Source organism: Thamnophis elegans, chromosome 7 (assembly GCF_009769535.1).
Source record: "Thamnophis elegans isolate rThaEle1 chromosome 7, rThaEle1.pri, whole genome shotgun sequence".
Lineage (NCBI taxonomy): Eukaryota > Metazoa > Chordata > Lepidosauria > Squamata > Colubridae > Thamnophis > Thamnophis elegans.
In genome coordinates this window covers 73185393-73207828 of record NC_045547.1, presented here as the reverse complement: position 1 = coordinate 73207828, position 22436 = coordinate 73185393, and the positions used below count along the sequence as shown (strand labels likewise).

Below are 22436 nucleotides of genomic sequence, written 5' to 3'. Positions count from 1 at the left end.
TTCTTCCCAGGGCTGAGAAAAATGGACTGGCCTACTGGTTTTGTGTCTAAGAGAGGACTAGAACAGCCTCCCTGTTTGTAGCAGGTAGTTCTTGATTTATAACTTCATTTAGTGACTGTTTGACATTACAATGGCACTGAAAAAGTGACTTTTGACCAATTTTCGCACTTAGGACCGTTGGATTATGATTTATACAAATTATTTAGGGATATAATCCCATACACATGATCAAGGTTTTTCTGTTTGTGTGCAGGTAAAGCAGTATCAGGAATTGAAAGAATTAGTTCATAAAAAAGTAGCCACATTAACTCAGCAACGGGAAAAACTGCTATGGGAGCAGAAGGCAGATAAAGAAAAGATGTCATTTGATCGGCGGAGACAAAAAGAAACTGAGGTACATATATATATATAATATTAATCATGATTTGGGAGCCAAAAATAATGTTCTAAAAATAATGAGCTCCTTTTTATTAGGGCTGTGCTGAAGACTTAAAGTTTAGTTTTGACATCAATGTTTGGAAATATCCTAGCAAAGATAATCAATAGTTTTGCAAGAATCAGTTTGTTTAAATAGGTAATAGTAGACAAATTGTATTGCTTTTTTGACAACTAGATTAGTAGATCAAAGGATAGGTATAGTTAGTAGGTTTCAGTAAAACATTTAATAAAGACGACCATAATTTTTTTCTTGATAAAGAGAAAAAGTGTGAGATGGATGGTGGATGATTTCACTAGCAGATAGATTTGGAATTGATTGAACAGTAGTATCCAACATGTAATCCTTATTGGATCTATGTCTCCAAAGTACAAGTATCCAGTGGAGCATCCTAAGGTTTTGTCTTAGACCCAGTAGTCTTTCAGATATGGCTTACAAATTTGCACACAAAAAGCTGGATGGATTATTTATTTATTATTTATTTAGCGTATGGCATAGAGCACACGGATAACTAATAAAATTATATAGAAGGAGCACATAATACTATGGTACACATATGCTAGAAATATGTAGTCAATTTGGTAAAGTTTGAAGAATTCAAGAAATTATACATTAGTTAAAGTTTGCATTTTAAAATATATTGATTCCTAAGAATATAATGTGTTCTATATATTCTTATCTTGGCCATTTATAAACAATTAAGCCCAGTGTTTGTTAGATGGAGGAAGTCTGCTTTTCTTCCTGTGTAAGCTCTCAACTGGCAGCTAGATATGATCCAGTGTCTGACGAGGAACACCATAGTCACAATCAGAAGAGGATGCTGGATTTGCTGGAAAGATTGCTAACTCCTGAGAGGAAAGGCTTAAAGTTCAAAAGGATTGTGCAAACTCTGCAAAGTTGTTGATAAGTGTTCTCAGTGTGCATAAAAAGTGTTGTTCTGTTTGAATAGGAGATACTTCTTTAGTAATGCATTTGGGAAAAATTACAGGAAGTACAGGAGACGTTCCCAGCATCTCTGCCCCATGAACAATCCTTTCTGTGACTAATGTATTGTGATATATTATTGTTCTTGGTACATTGTGGAAAAAAACAAGATGCTGAGAACAACCACCAGAAAAATTCATTTTAGTCATGGACCACTGTAAAATACAAGCAGGAAAGATTACATCCATCTCACATAATTCCATTAAAAGTTACAACTGACAGATAACTAAAACTTCGTACTGCTAACACAATACTGTAAAATTCAAACACTAAAATGTCTCATTTTTAAAAAATATTAATACTAAAACTATAGACGAAAGTGTGGCCTCTGAAGGCCAGAAAAAAGAGGTTTTTAAAAGAAAATAGTGAGTTTATCCATGCCAGTATCCTTTTTTCTTTTTGAGAATTTTCAGTTGTTGCTAGGCAAAATCTAGCTTTGTTGTAAAGCTAAATTCTTCCTTATTTTAGAGGATAAAATCAAGAGGAAAACTTTCATTATAACTTATAACACACATCATCAATAAAAGAAGAATGGTAATGGAAAAAATGCTTTTGTTGTAGTAAATTGAAAAACATTTTATGGGAAGTTAAACAATGATAATCATAATTTTAAAATTCGGTAAAATTCTTTAAATATTTTATATGTAAAACCATTTTTTAATGTATCTTACTATATACTTTTAGGAAAATATAAAGCGTGTCTTAGAACAGATAGAAGATAATGAAAGAAGAATGGAAAAGCTTGTGGAATACAGTAGGACATGCTCGTATGTATTTATAGCATTTATTAAAATTAATAATTTCCTGCACTAAAACAAGCTTTTAAGATGCAAATCTTGCTAAAATTCATTTTGTTTTTTATATTACTTACATATTTGTCCAAATGGATTATTCAAGAACATAGCATACAGTAAGATCTGTATGTTTGGTATATCCTCAGAAGTTTTGGGCTGAGTGTAATAATGTTACATAATATATGATTATCTCTTTCGATTTATTTATCTAAGCATGCACTAATTTCTCAAAACTCAAGATATGCATCTGAATTTGGGTCTTGCAAACTAAGAGCACTTGACTTTAAGGCATTGGCCAACAGAATTTATGCTAATTTTATTTGACATTAAATTATGTCCAAGTCTTTATTTGTTTTTCCACTTTTTGGCTTAAATTGAAGGGAATCTTTAGAAGAAAAAAAGCAAGAAGAAGAAAAACTGACAAATGAGATTCAAACTTCAAAGATCAGAATAGGCAAAATAAATGAAGAACTGAGTAAAGTTGTTAGTGATTTGCAGAATGCTAGAATTGATGTCCATGAAGGAAAACGCCAGCAGAAGAGGGCAGAAAATTTGGAGAGCCTCAAAAGATTATATCCTGATTTTGTGGTAATTAAATAGACTAATTCTTTTAATTTCACTTCATTTACAAATAGATAGCTCTTTTAATAGTACATTCTCCTAGGTTATTCTGTAATACTGAACACTAGTAAAAAAACAAGCTCAATGCCATGAGGATAATAAATGCAGACAGATTAATAATATTTTTAAAAATGAGTTTAAACCAGTGGTCAGTATTGATTCTCAAAGGTTGATGGGACTATCCAAAGCTTTGACGATTATGATGATGATGATGTTGTTTCATTGCACAATCAACCAGATGTTCAGACTGGATTTGGCATTTTTATCCATCAGGTCCTTCCCAAGAACTTGGGATGGACAGATGTTAAAGGTATCATCACAGGATGTAAGCTATTCCAAGAAAAGCTGCTTTTTGTGCTTGATTGATAGTGATTTTGTTAATGCCAATGGTTTTTAAATGGTGGCTGCAGTTGTTTGGTATAATATTATTCATAGAACTATTAGTTAAAGTATTTCTTAAATTATTTTCATATAATAAATGTTTGAGGATAGATTAAACAAACTGAAGCTTCATGAAGGGGTCGATGAGCTGAAGAGTTTCGGAGGCCCTAGTTTAAACAAGCCAACCTTAAAGTTATTGACATCCATTTTAATTATTATTTTTTAATGTACAAACATATATATGCTACATACTCACTAGATGCTAACAATTCACAATTATAACAATATAAATAGATCTGTTGTGATTAAATACTATTAAAATACTATATATTTACTGTTTCCTAATTAGCTTTATCCATTCTAAATAAGTTACCGTCCTAAAGGAGGGACCACCCTGACCTGGGGCAGCAGACTATTCCAAATTGAGGGAGCTTTGAGTATCTGCAACCCCGACCTCTTGGGGGGAACTCATGACACTTACTATGGTTAGGAGATATTAAATCTTGTGTCCATTCACTGAATCCAGTTGGAAGAGTTTTTGGGCCATCTGGAAGAGCAGCCCACATAGAGCAAATTGCAGTCATCTCACACAGAGATGAGGAAGGACTTTGGGCCAGAAAGGCCTAAAATTGACAGATGAGTTGAAATTAATCAAAGGCTTTACTGGGCACAGCTTCCTGTTGCTACTGAAGCAGGAACTGCCAAGAATGTGTAACTGCTCCTTTATAACTATGTGGAAGTGCTGGGCTCCATCTTGCTGGGATTCAGACTCTGTTCCGTACCAGTCAGTCTCTTGCAAGCTTCCAGGTACTGAATCAAAACCCCCACTGCATCTCCTCCTTGGCATGCAGTGGAGAAATACAGCTGGATATCATCAGCATACTGTTGATATCTCACTCAGCCCCTCCCCTTGGTCTTAGAAGCACCAAGGCTCAGCAGCTTCACATAAATGTTAAAAGATGCAAGGGAATAATAAGTAGGAAGGCCTTGATAGAGAGAGGGAAAATTCCTTACCAAAGCAACAAGGAGGGAAACACTACTTAAGCCCAAACAAGGAGGGAGGAATGCCAGAATGTCTCAGATAGGCACCTCCCTAATTCTTATTCTATAAAAGAGGACGAAGTAATCAGAGTGGCAAGATCCTATTACTAAAGCCAATCTTAGAGTACTTTTAGTCTTAATATGAAGTAATTTATTGAGCTGACTTACATTTCGGGACTAACAAAGTAGTAGAGCAACATTATTTATTTGCTGCATTTCCATGCACGTTTATGGGAAGTTGTTGACAACTGGTGTCTACATCAGTTGAAGTAATTTTATGCAAAAAAGTATAAATACAGGTAGTCCTCAACTTACAACCATAATTGAGCCCCAAATTTATGTTTCTAAGTGAGACATTTGTTAAGTGAGTTTTGCCCCATTTTATGACCTTGCTACAGTTGTTGAATCATTGCAGTTTTTAAGTTAGTAACATGGTTGTTAAGTGAGTCTGGTTTACCCATTGACTTTGCTTGTTAGAAGATTGCAAAGGATGATCTTATGATCCCAGGACAGTGCAACCATCATAAATATGAACCAGTTGCCAAGCATCTGAATATTGATCACATGACTATGGTGATGCTGCAATGGTTGTAAGTGTGAAAAATGGTCATAAGTCACTTTTTTCAGTGATGTTGTAACTTTGGTCACTAAATGAACTGTTGAAGGTTGAGAATTACTTGTTGCAAATTAGTACACTATTTTTCTTTTAGTTTGGAAGACTCGTAGACTTGTGTCACCCCATCCATAAAAAATACCAGCTTGCTGTCACCAAAGTTTTTGGCAAATACATGACTGCAATTGTTGTGGCCTCAGAAAAGGCAGCTAGAAATTGCATTCGTTTCCTCAAGGAAGAAAGAGCTGAGCCGGAAACGTTCCTTCCTCTGGATTACCTTGAAGTAAGCTGTTTAAAGAAAACATAGTAGCATCTTTTAATTCCAGATCTCACTCAGGATCTTTCATGGAAAAATCATAATATTTTAAATTTTATTCATTTTTATGTATTCTGACATGAATGTAAATAGGCATACTTTGGATTGCCATTTTATCTCAATAACTTTGATTGATGTCCCTTGTCTAATGTCTATAGGTTTCTCTTTTCTCTTTAACTCCAAATTGGTCTGTTAATAAAATGGGCATTAGTTTTTCTTAGATGGTTTTGTTTCTTCAATTGTATTTATTTAAAAAAAATTTTTTTTTTGCTTTTCTAATAAAAGGAACTCAAGTCATTTTTCTATGTAGTATGAGATTTACCTACACCTTTTTATATGTAGATTGAACCAATCAATGAACAGTTAAGAGAAATAAGAGGAGCAAAACTGCTGATAGATGTCATACAAACATCTTTTCCTCCATTGAAGAAAGTTATTCAGTTTGTCTGTGGAAATGGCCTTGTATGCGAAACAGTAAAGGAAGCGAAACATTTAGCATTTGATGGCCAACAGCGACAGAAAGTAAGTACTAGGCAGCTGAGTTTTAAAATATAGTTTTTAAATGGTCTTTAATAATGGTGTTAGTCAAATAAGCTTTGGCTCTGATAGAACTTTTATCATTTGAAGATACAGCTGGAACATAGATTGTCAGGCTGTATCTTTGTACAGCTGAAGTACTGTTCCAGATTTAAATCTCTTCCCTGTTTATTGGCTTTTAGAAATGACAAAGTACTGATTTTTTTAATGCTATTGTTCCGAAAAGGTCTCTTCTATTTACTTACCTAGGAAAGTGGATGCTTTTAATTTTTTACTTTGAAATACTCAGTTTTAATAGTTTGGATTCAATTCATAATGGACTGAAAAGTTTGGTAGTCCTTAAAATACGTTGTGGCTCTTTAAAAGCATGTATAGTATTTCAAATATACATATAGCCCTTGCTTAGCAAATGTAATTGGGACTGGCAACTCTGTAGCTCAGCGGCATGCTCACAAAGTGAAGCATCAAATGACCATTATGGAGTTATAATGTCACTTCCCATTCAGTTGTTAATTTATTTACTGTTGGTTGTTAAATGAGATATCACATGGCCATGACTTGCTGCTGCTGACTTCCCCATTGACTCTCAATGTTGAAAATATCAAAAGAAGAGAATATTTGTAACTCAGGGTTGAATTGTGAGGTACTTGGTGCTGTCTGAGCTTGGCTGTTTTTTGCAGATGTTTCTTTACCCAATTAGGAATTTTATCAGTGCTAGAAGACAGCAAAGGGAGTAAGATTTGCACTACTAGTTGCTTGCCCTGTCAGTAGTGGGAGTGTGGTTGGTGGTTCCTTGATTAGGCTGTTGTTTATGGTTAGCTTGGTAACAGTAAGTTGGTAGTTCCTTGATTGGAGTATTGTTTGCTGCTTGATTATTAATCTAGGACTAATCTTGGTATTAATTTCTGGTTTTAAAGTGTACAAATGATGATTATGTGTCTGTTGATCTGCAACAGTCGTAAATGCCTGCTGATTGTGAAGTCTTAAAATTGGTTATGGATCACAGAGACACTGCTATGGTTATAAATGTGAGGGCTGATCATAATTACTTGTTCAGCATCGTCTTAACTTCAAATGGTTGCTAAACAGGACAGACATTAAGCAAAATCTACTTGTACTCTGATTCTGTGGTGAACCCTAAAGCCAAATGTGGGATAGTCAAGAAGCATTTGTTGACTGTACTCCTGTAAAGCAGAATGCAAAAATCAAAAATTAATATTTTGTCAGAAGTGTCAACAATGTATTAATTTGTGTCCAGCAAACAATTTAATACAGTGATTGAGGTGCTGGCCTAAAAACCAGGAGATGGTGAATGCTAGGCCTCAGGTATGACGGTAGCTGGTGACTATAGATTAATCACTCTTTGTTGGTCCAACCCATCTCATAGGGTGGTTGTTGTGGAGAAAAGAGGCAAGAATATTAAGTGAGTTCACTGCCTTAAACTATATATATAAAAGACAGAACAAAAGGGTGGTAGTAATAAGGATGATGAAAATAACTAATTATCTTTCAAATATTCTGTTTCTGCTTTTTCTCAAATTTCAGACAGTGGCTCTTGATGGAACTTTGTTTTTGAAATCTGGAATAATTTCTGGGGGCTCAAGCTATTTGAAACTGAAGGCTAAATATTGGGAAGAAAAAGAAGTAAATGAACTTAAGGAACGACGGGAGAAGCTAATGGATGAACTAAAGGTAAAGCTACAAACTTTTATATGTGGCACTATATTCTAATGAAAAAGTCATACAACTATTAAAATTAAATTGTTGATTTTGCATAATTTTTAAATATGGGAATATTTAAATTTTGTATACTTAATAAACATTATTTATTAAGTAGATTAAGGAAGAGGAACTAATTGAGAATTGAAGGCAGTGGTAGAAGATAAAAGAAAAATACTATGAATGACACAGTCCTTAACTAACAGCGAGTTAGTTTCAGGCTGGAATACATCAGTACAATTAGAACAAAATAGGACTATGGATCGAATGAAACAACTTAAATAAATCAAGAATATAATTTCAAAAAACATCCTAATTTACACAGAGCTCCACTTCCCTAGATGAGTGTTTCTTCTGATTCTCCAACTCTTCTCCAGGTTAAGGCATTTTTCTCATCTGGCAAGATATGCCATTTCCTCCCCAAATGGAAGGCTTAAGAACAAAAATGGAGAGGGAAACATTTCAATTTGAGTGTCTTGGGCTTTGCTACTCTCTTCCCACTACCTAGATTGACAGTTTTAGGATTTAATGGATGAACTCTTTCATATCTGGATTTTGTAGGATGTCTTCTACCTCTTTATTATACTGTACAACATTTTTCCATAGACCTTACTGAAAATTAAACACAAGGAAGCTGATTTAAAGCATTTACAAGCTCAGTGCCAAGGAATTCAAACACGATACAAATATTCACAAAATGAACTAGAGATTCTTAAGAAAAAACGTCTGGCTAATTTCTATAAGGTAGAATCAGGCTTTTAAATTTTCTCATTTGTCTAACTTTTGCCTAAATAATGTATTTTATAATTAAAATGTTTGTTTTTTCTTTTTGAAAATCTATGTAATATGTTCTAAGTATTGTATTGTTCAGTTAAGTTACATTTTGTTTTAAGTTTTGTAGTATTTTTTATAATTCTTTAATACTGTTGCTGTGAACTAAAAAATCCTCCATATTTGCATAATCATATAAAGTGTTGCAGTAAAAGTTAACTGAATTTGACTTCTGATAATTACACAAACTCTGCCATGTTTGGCATTTCCTCTTCCTGAATGCTTTTTCAACATTTCAATTGAAAAATCCTTGGTTTATAGAATGTTCCTATTAAGGTCTGACCCTGTTTAATTCTTTGAAGTCAGTTGTTGACTGGCTCTTGCTACTTAGGTAGGTAAATGAAATTTGACTACTTTAGTAAGCTCTTAATTCAACAGAACTACTAGGAGCAAGCATGTCGATTAAGGTAGCATGTCCAAAATTAGAAGTTTACCTCAACCCTAACAAGAACTCTGACTAGGGCAGGGTTGAAAAATAGGGTGAAGCAGATATGCATCACCTTCTTCTTCATAACAGTTCCTAGCAAGACCTATCCTAAGATCTGCTGTGTGCCTGCTATTCCAGCCACTCCACAGCTGTAGTCATTGATCTGTCAGTATACTGTATTCCTTTCAGCTGCTTTTGTTAAGTTCAAAGTCCATTAAACCAAGTTCATTAAATCATGGCCTTGTTAATCAAGTCAAAGCAGTTAGAATAGTTGGCTATTAAATAAACCTAATTTTTCCTCATGTTAATTTCTCTTTAGGAAAAATCTATGCTGGAAAGTGAAATGGTTAATATACAGTCGCAGTACACCATGCTGAATGAAGGAGTCTTACAAAGAACTGAAAAAACGAATGAGCTAAAAAAACAAATTAACGAGGTATATAAGTTGTCCATTATAGCAGCACCTGGAATTGTAGCTGGCTAGCTTATAGCATTGGCTTGGGGTCTTTCTATTCTAGCTAATAGGTTATATTTTCAAATAAAGAATATTCTTAAATCTAAGAAGCCATTTTTATGGAATGTAACCTTGAATATGATCCTGTGCATTCTCTCGCAAAACCTTGAATGAAATTTTATATCGTATCACATTTAACTTTGGTCGCGTTTTTGAAATTAGAAATTAACAATTGTTGGATTCCTAGGTGAAATATTCAAATATTATAAAGTAAATAAGGGTTGGAATCCATGTAGTAGTCCAATGATTTATTTTTGTCTTCAAAAGAATATTAAAAACAAATGTTTTATGTCAGTATAACACTGATATGGAATAGAATATTGATACTCCCTGGAAATATTGAAAGTAGTAACTGCAGAATGCCCTGAAAGGATAAAATCACAAAGTGGAGTTTAAAATGCAGGCCAACTTTTAAAATATTCTTTCTATCCTGCTTAGAGAATTTGTTAGAAACAGAATGAATCTCATTAAGTTTCATAACATTTTCCCAATCATTTTAGCAAGAGTAAGTGGCATTACAACACTTAGTAAATTGAAATTAATGTTTGTATAATGTTGGAAATGTGAGGAAGAGGAAATGCCACAGAAACCAAACCAGAATTCTTGCATTTGAGATAGTGAAAGACCAGAGTGATTTTGTCAGCTTAAAGAAGAAAACATATAATAGCAAAATAATTCCCCTATTCCTCTAATAGTTTTTACCTAGAACAATTTTCTTATGTTGGTAAAATTAACATAACAAAGGACAGATTTTAACATTCCTGTGTCTTATTCCATATTACTTTATTACAATACAATACAATAGCAGAGTTGGAAGGGACCTTGGAGGTCTTTTAGTCCAACCCCCTGCCTAGGCAGGAAACCCTATATCGTTTCAGACAAATGGCTATCAAACATCTTCTTAAAGACTTCCAGTGTTGGGGCATTCACAACTTCTGGAGGGAAGCTGTTCTACTGATTAATTGTTCTGTCAGTTCTACAGAAATGAAGCATTCTTGTTTTTATAAAATATATTTAATTCCTTACTTTGGATGGGGGATGGTATTATAATAGGTGGAAGACAATGTTTTTCATGAATTTTGTGAAGAAATTGGTGTAGAGAACATTCGTGTATATGAAAAAGAACACATACAAAAGCAAGAAGAAGTTGACAACAAGAGGTAAACATTCAGAATTGAAAAAGAATACTCATTCAATAATTTCTTTGTTAATTGCAATCTTTAATATGTTTCATATTTGGATAGGAAGAGGACATTCCTGCAAAGATAAAATGTATGAGTAGAAAATTGTTTTTTTAATAAAGTTAGGTAGATGAGAGGAGAAATAGAGCTTTGGGAAAGAAGTAAAAACAGTTAATATCCTTTAGGTTTGGATAGAACCACCTGGATAAGTTTGAAATAAGTGCATTTATTATCTATATAAAATATCCAGCATACCACGGTTTGCAGCATTTAAATATTTTATAAATTTTAGGAAAGAGTATTCATGAATTTTCTGATAACCCTATTACGTATTTCTTGTGTGAGAAATAAGAATCCCTATCCTTACTAGTTGACAAAATAAATTGAGTTTACATTGTCTTTTATTTTGCAAAATTGTGTTTGGCTAGATCTGAATTTGAAAACCAGAAGACAAGACTAAATACACAACTTGAGTTTATTTACAGTCTTGTAGAAAAGATGGTAAAGAAAAATAGCGTGCTAAAGGCAGATATTCAAAAAGAAGAAGCTGAAATAATTCACCTGAAAAAGGTAACATAGTTTTAGTTAAAAATGTAACATCACTTTTTACTGTAAATTATTAATGATTATAGACACACCAGTAGGACTTTATTATACTGTAAATTAATAAAATAGATTCTAATTTAGTATCAGGGAATTGTAAAAATGTAAACCTATAGGGACGCGGTGGCTCAGTGGCTAAGAGACCTTCTTGATCAGAAGGTCGGCAGTTCAGCAATTCAAATACCTAATGCCAGTAACAGAGTGAGCTCCCGTTACTTGTCTCAGCTTTTGCCAACCTAGCAGTTCGAAAGCACATTAAAAATGCAAGTAGAAAAATAGGGAGCATTTGGTGGGAAGGTAACAGCGCTCCGTGTGCCTTCGGCATTTAGTCATGCCGGCCACATGACCATGCAGACGTCTTCGGACCGCACTGGCTCTTCAGCTTTGAAATGGAGATGAGCACTGCCCCCTAGAGCCAGAAACAACTAGTACAGGGGAACCTTTATCTTAAATCTATTTTCTCTATAATTTATCTTAATCAGAAATCTATATATGTTTTGGCTGATTTGTTTATACAAAATTGTATGAAATCTGTTTATCTATACTGATTATTTTGCATTCCCTATAAAAAGAAGAGGCGAGTATATACGTTTTGCAGATTATGTTAGCCACATCCAGCAAGTCCAAATAGCAAGAATGATGGTGGTTGGTGTTTAACAGTATCTGGAAGACTTGAGATGCCTTCGTCTCGTCTTTAGATTAGTACTAACGTATAAGTGTGACTTATGAATAAATTACTTATAGATGTAGATTATATATTGATAATTAATGAAATATGGACATTTTTTTACTGAAACCTATGTAAAATTTCATGTAAATATATGCATGTTTGAGAAGTTAGTAATCATGACAAAGTCACAAATGTTGATATTATCATTAATCTGTATTTGGTATCCTTCATTAGATAGTTTGGCCTGTTTAACTGCTGAGCATTTCTATTTAAAAAATGACATGTTTTTCCTATATAGGATGAAGAAAACTTTTTACAAATGGTAAATGAAGCCATGAAAGAATTACAGCAGCTTAGGGAAAGGCAGAATATTAATAAAAGTGATATTGCAAGAGCACAGAGTGAAGTTGAAGAATCAAGGAAGGCGCTATTAACTTTAAATAGGTAACTGGTTTTTGTTGGAAAGATAATTAATTTCATCTGAAATGGTCTTGTCAGGCCTGAGTTACGAACCTTTCGCATTACCTTGAACTTTAATTCACCTATAACCATGATGGCGAATCTATGGCACGTGTGCCATAGGTGGCATGCGGAGCCATTTGTCAGGGCACACGAGGTTTGCCCTGGCCAGCTGACTTCGGCCTTCTTTTGTGGGGTCAGTTTTAGCCCTCCGGAGCCTTCAGGGAAGCCTCCTGAGAGCTCCTGAATGCTCCAGAGGGCTGCTAAAAGCAGCCCTATGAGCAAACCGGAAGTCCGTTTCTGAACTTCCACTTTGCCCATAGGGCCAGTTTTTCGTGCTCCGGAGGCTTCAACAAAGCTCCTGAAGCCTCCGGAGGGCTGCTATGGGGGAGGCTGTTTTTGGCCTCCCCAGGCTCCTATAAAGCCTCTGGAGCCTGGGAAGGGCAAAAAAAGCACACCAAAAATGGGAGGGAGTGCTGGTCATGTGCGCTGTGGTCATGCATAGTATTATGGGTTGTGGCACGCCCACGCACAACCCCCCCCCTTGCGCTCTGCCCGCTTTTGGCACATGAGCCAAAAAAGGTTCACCATGACCTATAATAATAGATTCTCTTTCGAAGGATGGAGACTAGCATCCAGTTCTTAACTTCATATTTTGCATTTTCTCTTAAGGTGAAAGTATAATCCTTTGGAAAATGCTTTAAAATTTACCTGGACACTAATTCAACTTTATTTTTTCAGTGATGCAAATTGTAGTGATTAAGATATTTGGAGGGATAAGAAAACTCAGATCTCTGGTAACTCTACCTTATCTGCTCCAGTGTGAAGTCAACTTGCTCCCAAATCATTTGAACCATTTACAATCTGCAATATTTTTATTTATTTTGATATATATTATATATATATATATATATATATATATATATATATATATATATATATATATATATATATATATATATATATATATATATATATATATATATATTATTTTTATTTAATAGTTATTTATAAATAAGAATGCCTTTTTAACAATGATTGCATGACAGGCAGTGAATTCTGATAGATCACTTTCAGCAGACATAGTAGTTCTGTATCTTGGCATTGTTCATCTCATTCTCATCAAGATGAAATTCTTTCAATTTTTCTCCCTAACTAATGCTTAATGTTCATAGTGGAACTTTATCCTTTAATTATCTGGTATAGCATGGACTTTACTTTGCACCACTTACCTTTTGAGGCCTCTCAGACGAATCTTCTTGAATCTCTCAGCTATCTGTACTATATACATCCATAAACTTCATTTTGCACAGCAAAGTAAATTCCCAGGACTCCCATGTCTTAGCAGTGATTCTTCAAAGCACACCTGAATTAATAGAATCCTGGAATAATCTCCTCCAGAGCAAGGATCTTAAGAGTTAAATATTTAAAAGCCATTTTGTACTCTATCTTTTGTGTCAAATGTTCTAAGTATTGCTATTTTCTTTATTGATAGTTTCTTTGTTCTATTTTCTTTATTGTTATTTTGAAATCTCAAGAGAATCTTAGAAAATTCAAGGCATATATATTTGTGTCTATTCACACTATTAGGCAACATGCCATTATGATACTTAATGGGAGCATTTCCAAATTTCTTTAATTAGCTATATCTGCATTGGATGCCTGGACCTTTAAAATATTGCCTATAAAGCTCTTTAGATAAAATAATGAAAATTTTGTTGGATTACAATATTTAGCAGATGAACAAAGCTATATATCTGTGTCTTTAAGAAATAGGAATCACTTTGGCAAAAATATATTATTGTATTCTATGCATAAAATATGTTATTGTATTCTGCATATTTACTGTATGCTTGAATGCTTAAAAAAACAGAAAGGGAAGGTGAACATTCAATAAATATAAATGAACAATCCCCCGTCTATGTAAATAGATAAATATCTAGATTTCTAGATAAATATCTTATATATTTTGAAGTTTTCAAACTTTTTCAGGCTACAGAACTTTTTAATTTTTTTTAAAACTCTTGGAAACCCTGATCAAGAAGTAAAGATGTACCAATAAAAAACTGGCTGTATATAAATGAACCTTATCTCTTATGGAACCTCAGGCAGGGTATTTTTCAGGTTAGTGTCAGGCACAAAGAATTGGAACCATTTGTGTAGGTTGCAGCATAAATAATTTATTAAAGCCCATATAGAAGAGTCTGGTCAGTTAAAATGGTGCTACATAAGAGTTATGGAATTCAAGGGAATATGGACATGAATCTCTTGTGGCAATGTAAAGAGACTAAACTGAAGATGCATTTTACTCCGCTCCCCAGTTCTGCCTGCTCTTCTCCTACAATTAGTTAATTTCATTTATCTCACTACTGGGATTGTCTAATGAGCAATTAAATGTCCTGAATTTGGGCAGAAAGTGCTGAAGATCTAGAATGCTGTGTTACATTTAAGATAAATTCTGGTTAAAAGTATAGTTGAAAAGTATTCTGGGATTGTTATCTCTTCTAGTGTTGCATTAGGGCAGGGCTGTCAAACTCTAGGCCTACAGGCCAGATGTGTCACATTCTCGGCATGCCCACACCTGGTTTAGCGAAGGGAGGAAAAGTCATGTGATACTGCCATGACGACGTGAGTTTGACAATCCTGCCTTAAGGTAAAATTGAATGTTACATGGAAAACTCTCATAATTGTTTTCAAGTTTCAGAAATACCAATGTCACATTTGTCTTTCTTGTTGGCAGAGAGTTAGCAACATTACAAAAGGAAGCAGGAGCTATTGAGACCTCTCTGGAACAGAAGAAATTAGAGAGGCATAACAGGCTTCTTGATTGCAAGCTACAAGATCTAAGGATAAGCCTTCTTTTGGGATCTCTGGATGAAATTAGTGAAATTGAGGTACAGTAGTCTCCTTTGTGGCGGAATTGTTAAGGAAATTGTAAATGATTGTTCCTAATTGTGTAAGCCAATACAACTGCATCAAACTAGATTTTTAAAAGAGCTAGAAAGTGGATATTAATATTGCAAATATGAGAATTAAAGATACCAGAATTGAAGAAGCTTCTTGGTTGAGAAGCAAAATGTTTTCAAGTAAAAATGAAGTCCAGTTGCCTTTTCAAAAAGCACCTTTGGGGTGAGAATTAAAGATTGCTCAACTCTTACATACTGATTTTATTTTAACTCTTAAAATTGACTTAACTTTTTGATATAGCTGGAACCTGATACTGAAAGCACAGAAGTCTCTGCAGATATCTATGAAAGAGAGGAGGCACTTCAGATAGACTATAGCAGTCTTAGCGAACAGTTAAAGGTAATGTAATGTATATTTTTTCATATATAATATTGATTATTACTCTAAGCAATTTACAACTGTGTTATTTGCTTAATGACCCATGTGATTCAGACATGTGATTATATGATTTGCTTAAAAATCACTGTAACAAATTGCCAAATTGGTTGCAAAATCTGGTCCGGTCATATTTATGACTGAAATTCCGGTCCCAATTGCAAACGTAGGTTGAGTACTACCTGTAATGTATAAAAACATTTTCTGTTCAACTGTTTAGAGTGTTTAGAGTGTTTATTATAATTTATAGGCCGCCCTTTTCCCTGAGGGGACTCAGGGCGGCTTACAAAACACGGGGAGGGGGGTACAAAGACAAAAACATAAGACAATACATAATATTAAAAATAGAGCACAACATTCATTCATCATTCGGGAGGGGACAAACTAAGATTTTTATCCCCAGGCCTGACGGGATAGCCAGATCTTAAGGGCCGTGCGGAAGGCCTGGGCGGTGGTGAGGGTGCGGATCTCCACGGGGAGATTGTTCCATAGCGTTGGAGCTGCGACTGAGAAGGCTCTCCTCCGCGTAGTCGCCAGTCGGCACTGACTGGCGGATGGAATTCGGAGGAGGCCTACCCTGTGCGATCTGATGGGACGCAGGGAGGTAATTGGCAGAAGGCGGTCTCTCAAATAGCCAGATCCACTACCATGGAGCGCTTTGTGAGTGGTAAGTAAGACCTTGAAGTGCACCCGGAGATCAACAGGTAGCCAGCGCAGCTCACGGAGGATCGGTGTTATGTGGGCGAACCGTGGTGCGCCCACGATCACTCGCGCGGCCGCATTCTGGACTAGCTGAAGTCGCCGGATGCTCTTCAAGGGCAGCCCCATATAGAGCACATTGCAGTATTCCAGCCTAGAGATCACAAGGGCTCGAGTGACTGTTGTGAGGGCCTCCCGGTTCAGGTAGGGCCGCAACTGGCGCATCAGGCGAACCTGAGCAAATGCCCCCCTGGTCACAGCTGACAAATGATGGTCAAAACTCAGCTGTGGGTCCAGGAGGACTCCCAGGTTGCGGACCCTGTCTGAGGGGTATAAATTTTGTCCCCCCAGCCTGATTGATGGAACATTAGCCAACTGAATACAATGGCAAAAACACACAACATACTGCTGTGGTTTCCTGTGTGGCCCATAATATCTTTAAAACATCATTTTAATTCAAGATGTGGGAAGTGGTATTTCAGTCAAGTATGCTGTGATTTTTATTTAGGACTTCATAAAGAAATCTTAAAAGTGCCTTTCAGCAAATAAGTTTAAGCAATCTTTTAGGTTACACTAGTTCAGTTTTTTTAAAGCAGGGATTTTAACTTGCAACCAAACAGTTTCACATCTGGTTTGATTCAGATTCCAAAAGTTGAACTTTACATAGTTAGAATTGGGTAGTTTCAGTATCATGCCTATATAAGATTGTTACCAAGAAGCTTTATTTCTCCAGTGAACAGTGAGTATAATGGAAGTGTTTACAAGTCTTTACAAAAAAAAAGACGCATTTCAACAGCCATGCTATAATTTGTTTTCTTTTCTGCCTTTAAAATTCTATATTATTTTATCATATTATCTCATGCTATAGCTACTCATAGATCTACTCCACTTACTCTTTACCTCTTTAGATTTCTAATCAGTCCTTAATAGTTCAGAAATATTTCTTAGTTGTTGTCATCACTAATTGTTTCATTTTACAATTAGGAATTGCAATCGGACAAAGAGATTGAAAGTCACTTAGAACAACTTCAGCAAGAAGTGGCATGTAAAGAAAATGTTCTGTTAAAAACAACAGCACCAAATCTCAAAGCACTGGAGAAGCTTCATATTGTTACAGGCAGATTCCAAGAATCTGTCAATGGTAATTACTGCTGAACTATTTTCATTAATTATTTGTAGAATGGAGGCACTTTTCTAGCACTTCACTTGGTTTTATCTCTAATTTGGACTTTTGCTAGTGAATCAGATTTAGGCTCTACTTCAGTTTAACTTTTTATGTATACATGTATGTTGATAAATATAGATGAGCATATTGTACATTTCAAATGCTTCAGAAAGATCAAGAGTAGAAGCACAAAAAACTATAGTGCCAGCATGTGCATCAGGACACAAATGTGTATGCCTTTTTGTTATTTCCCACTGAGTTCACAGCTGTCTTGTAATACTGCTGAATAAAGAGAATAGCCACAGTAAATAATATATACTTTTCAGACAGATGGTTATTTTGAAGGAAGGACAAAAACAACCAGAACCAAATATTGCCACTTGAGGCTTATTTTTTAATTCTTTTCCTCCATTAAAAATATTGCCTATGAATTGAAATAGAATGTATATTTAAATTTTAGAATACCCTATTACACATATTTATAATAGTTATTTTTGGATTTGCTGATAACATGGTGAGGTAATATATTTACTAATATCAATTCTAATGCTTAACTGCTACATTTTATTCCATTTAATCCTCCATAGCATTTGAAGTCCATAGGAAGGAAGCCAGATTATGTAGGCAAGAATTTGAAAAAGTGAAAAAAAAGAGATACGAGAGATTCAGCCAGTGTTTTGAGCATGTGTCAGTCGCTATTGATCAGATCTACAAGAAACTTTGTAGAAACAACAGCGCTCAGGTTATTATTTCATTAATATTGATTAATTAAAACTAGACATTTGATAATAGATACATCATACATACTATTAAGAACCTGTTATTAATTTATGACGTTTCCGTACTGGGTAGTATACATGAAAGTTGCTAAAGTGAAGTATAAACAATAAAATGTAGTTAGAGAATGAAACAACAAATACAGGTTAAACAGTTACATAAAACACCAAGAGGTTTTCAAACTTTAAAACATGAACACTTCAAAATTCAGTAAAACTTTCCTAAGTGGTCCTTTTATGTCTGGAAAAATAAATAAGAAGAGGTCTCATGGCCTAAAAAAAAAGAGAGAGAGGGCAGGTAAGCTTGAAGAATGGAAGGCATTTCATCACAGAGTTATTACCAAAAGAGGTTTTTCTCTTGGTAGGCACGCTTTGAAGGGTTGCATATAGCCATGGCAAAGTATGAAATGGTGTATTTGGGAGGAGGCAAACTTAATAAATCAGTAACATGATTATTCCAGAACATACTTTTAAAAGTACATGCAGGTATTGTGATCCCTATATAGAGAACATTACACCCCCTGAGGAACTCAAGGCAACAATGACACTGAAGTAGTAGCCCAACTATTTTCGAGACACTCTCTGCTACCTCTAGCAAAGAATGGGAAGCTCATTCTAAAACTCAGCTTAACGTCCTCTACTTCTGAATTGAATGAGAAAATGTGTCTTGTAGGCCTTCCTTAGTCCAGAGAATCCCGAAGAACCGTACTTGGGAGGCATCGGCTATAACTGTGTAGCTCCTGGGAAACGATTTATGCCAATGGACAACCTGTCAGGTGGAGAAAAGTCTGTTGCAGCTTTGGCTCTAGTGTTTGCGATGCACAGGTAAGCAAGCTGGATCCTGCTACTGTTTCTGGAAAAGGAAGGTAATATGAGAGGTATCTTTTCTACTAAATTGCTCAGTTCGCTCATGCCTTCTCAGAGTCTCAAACTGTAGAAGGCAGTGATGCACACTCCGAAGATTTCTAACAGAATGAGGCATTTCTTTGTGAGTATATTTTATTTCACTGGCAAGAATGAGCAATCTTGCAGACAGAATGAAATCTTCCTTCCACCCCTCCCATAATTCAGATTTCTTTTCATGTGTGCATGTGTGCTGAGCTTGTTGATCAGAAAAGTCGGTGGTTCGAATCCCTAGTTCCACGTAACAGAGTGAACTCCCATTACTTGTCCCAGCTTCTGTCAACCTAGCAGTTTGAAAGCATGTAAAAATGCAAGTAGAAAAATAGGACCCACCTTTGGTGGGACGGTAACAGCGTCCCATGCGCCTTCAGCATTTAGTCATGTTGGCTACATGACCACAGAGACGTCTTCGGACAGCGCTGGCTCTTCGGCTTTGAAATGGAGATGAGCAGTATCCCTAGAGTCGGGAATGACTAGCACATATGTGCAAGGGAAGCCTTTACCTTTATATAAGCCTAGATTGTAACTATAGGAGATAAGTTTCTATTGATATTTGGATACAGCAGTATATTGATGTCATCACTTAGAATTAACGATCATATTACTAATCTATACAATTTTGCAAAATATCTATGAAATAAACCAGGATTGTTTTTAATAAGCACATAAAAATTAGCAAGAAATGTCAAAGTTAAATATCCTCAGATCAATAATAATATGTCTGTAAGGATCAATATATTTTTGACGAATATATTCTTTATCGATATTCTGCCATATTAGCATCTTTGCTAACTAACAATATAACTCCAGCTATGTTAATGCTATTATTACCAGTAACATGTGAAATATCTGATTAATTTCAGATAATATTTCATCATTTCTGAGATAAGACTCTTGTAAAAATATAAAATCAGCTTTATATCTCTTTATTATGTTAAATATATTTCCATTTAAGGATATTTCGCGTACATTTAATATTTCAATTCAATGTTTGTTTGTTTGTTTATAGAATTTATTTGCTGCCCATTTCATAGCAAAAAATTCTAGGCAGTTTCTAGCATTGAAACATTGCTAACAAACACATGTTTTTAAAAGAATAAACATAGAAATTGTGATATCCTTCATCTTGACATATAAAAGTGTGAATGTAATAGATTATATCTATCGAAAATAAGCTATGCTTTTGAGGCCGTGAATAGTACCATTATAGGTATGTGAATGAAAATTATACTGTATGGTCCCAAAGAATTACTACAAAATTAATCCATCCAGCAATGAAAGTAATACACCTAAAATTGTCTATGGAGATTCTCAGTCACCCAGGTCATGGTAGTCCCAAAGGAGCTTTTTCAAAAGGCAGCTGGACTTTGTTTTTTCTTGAAGATGTCTCACTTCTCATCCAAGACTTTTGTCAGTTCAGTTTTCATCTAAGAAGCTTCTTGGAGGAGAAACAAAACACATTCAGGGAAAAACGAAGTCCAGTTGCCTTTTGAAAAAGCACCTTTGGGATATACCTAAAATTAAAAATATATAACAAAAATACCTTAAAAAATTAAAGCAACATTTTTTTAAAAAAAAAAATCATAGAGGACAAGTTCACCATATTCCTCCTACACGCTTTGGTTAATGAAATTAAAATAAATCTTTAAGGCAAGCAAGACCCAGCAGAGAGTAACACAGACCAACAAAAACAAAATATGAAAACCTCACTCGGGAAAAATAGGCACATAAAAATGGTGATGATTACCATATTTTTTGGAGTATAAGACACACCCTTTTCCCTCAAAAAAGAGGCTGAAAATCTGGATGCGTCTTATGCACTGAATACAGCAGTTTTGGCATCCTGAAACCCCGCCCCCTTCACCAAAATGGCCGTGCATAGCCTCTAAGAGGCTTTCAGAGTGCTCCTGGGGGGTGGGGAAGGCAGAAATGAGCAATCCTGCCCACCCAACCCCCAGGAGCACTCTATAAGCATCCTAAAGCCTATCCCTGCCCTTTTTTGTGACAAAAAACTGGCTCGTTTTCACTAAAAAAAACGGCCCGTTTTTTGCTCATTTTTGGGCCCACCACACCCCAGGAACACTACAAGCCTATTCATGCCCCCCCCCCTTTTTTTTTAAAAAAAAGGGCCATTTTGGGGAGGTTTGCAGAGTGCAAAAACTTCTTTTAATTTGCCTCTTCAAAACCTTGCTGCAGCTTATACTCCGAAAAATACGGTAGCCACTGAGATCCATAAAGTATTTACTGTCTTCCACGCTGGCCAGACAGAAAATTCTGAGAATTTATATTTTTAGCCAAGACCTGAGCCAGAGAAAATTCCTTTCTCAAAGAGGGCACAATAGGCAGAGATCAGGAAAAATCTGGAAGTTCTCTTCTTTAAATTTCAGTGAAAAGATTTCACATGCCTTTCCCAAATCATATCACAAATTGTAAACCTGATAAACTTGACAATAACTAGAGGAGCACTCAATCTTCAAACTGATTCTGTGTACACATCACTGATTTCCAAATCCAGTTCAGAGGATAATGAGTCATGATTAACTCTTGGAAACATTTCCCCCCAAACTCAGGCAAAAATAAGCCTCCAATATCTGTTGTTCGACAACATATTTTTAAGTATTTATGAGTCAGCTTTCGATGTACTGTAATCAAGGCTTTGTTCTACAAAGCTAAAGTATTTACTTGCTTTTGAATTATAAAGGTGGCAGCCTTCAGCCTTCAATTAACATGAACTGACCACTCACTAATTTTTAAAAAATCATTTAATTGTGTTTACTTTGTTTTTTAGTTTTAGGCCTGCTCCATTTTTTGTTTTAGATGAAGTTGATGCAGCTTTAGATAACACAAACATTGGAAAAGTAAGTCATCCATTTCTTTGTTTATTGTAGCTATATCCAACATTTATTTGTATATCTCAGAGTGGGGGGTATATTAGGATCCCACCTCCTATTTGCCCATTAAAATAACTTTGAGATGGGTTGGGATGAGAGAAAGAGAGGGGGAGATTGGTCCAAAGTTACCCAGCTTGCTTTCATGCCTAAAGTAGGATTAGAATTGTATCCTAGCCTGCCTATCTCCATCAATGTCATCTTCCTTACTCTCTACAAGACATTGACAAACATGGAAATAATGTCGAAGAAAACAGTGCCAGATAACATTTATTGCGTTGAGTTATCCAGCGTGGAATTGTCTGTGGTGAGTTAGCTGTGGCCAGATGGGCATGAAGAATACCGCCTTCCTCCAGTAGCATCTAGCACAGTGGGCTCTGATTGCCCCTCATCTTTAGAGGCCTGGAAGCATTCCTTCTCAACTCTCAAACCCCCCTCCACTGTTCCTCTTCCTTCTGAGAAGGAATTGCTTTCTTTTGGAGAGAGCTCCCAATTTAATGTTAAATGTTATTCTGTGTAATCTTGCAGTATATTTT

The 22436-nt window shown here is 35.3% G+C and overlaps 1 protein-coding gene across 2 annotated transcripts in view; it reads left to right on the top strand.

Moving 5' to 3' along the window:
* Positions 1-22436, top strand: part of SMC1B (structural maintenance of chromosomes 1B) — a 31640-nt gene that overhangs the window by 7616 nt on the left and 1588 nt on the right. Inside the window, exons 7-23 of one of the 2 annotated variants that reach the window (XM_032221583.1) lie at positions 254-394; positions 2105-2187; positions 2595-2802; positions 4968-5153; positions 5529-5708; positions 7269-7415; positions 8049-8186; positions 9020-9136; positions 10268-10374; positions 10824-10965; positions 11967-12112; positions 14868-15021; positions 15335-15433; positions 17153-17309; positions 17921-18075; positions 18783-18934; positions 21801-21870. In XM_032221583.1, the coding sequence (XP_032077474.1) occupies positions 254-394; positions 2105-2187; positions 2595-2802; positions 4968-5153; positions 5529-5708; positions 7269-7415; positions 8049-8186; positions 9020-9136; positions 10268-10374; positions 10824-10965; positions 11967-12112; positions 14868-15021; positions 15335-15433; positions 17153-17309; positions 17921-18075; positions 18783-18934; positions 21801-21870 (2382 nt within the window). The remainder of the gene's footprint in view (positions 1-253; positions 395-2104; positions 2188-2594; positions 2803-4967; positions 5154-5528; positions 5709-7268; positions 7416-8048; positions 8187-9019; positions 9137-10267; positions 10375-10823; positions 10966-11966; positions 12113-14867; positions 15022-15334; positions 15434-17152; positions 17310-17920; positions 18076-18782; positions 18935-21800; positions 21871-22436) is intronic. The other variant, XM_032221584.1, reaches the window with a different exon arrangement.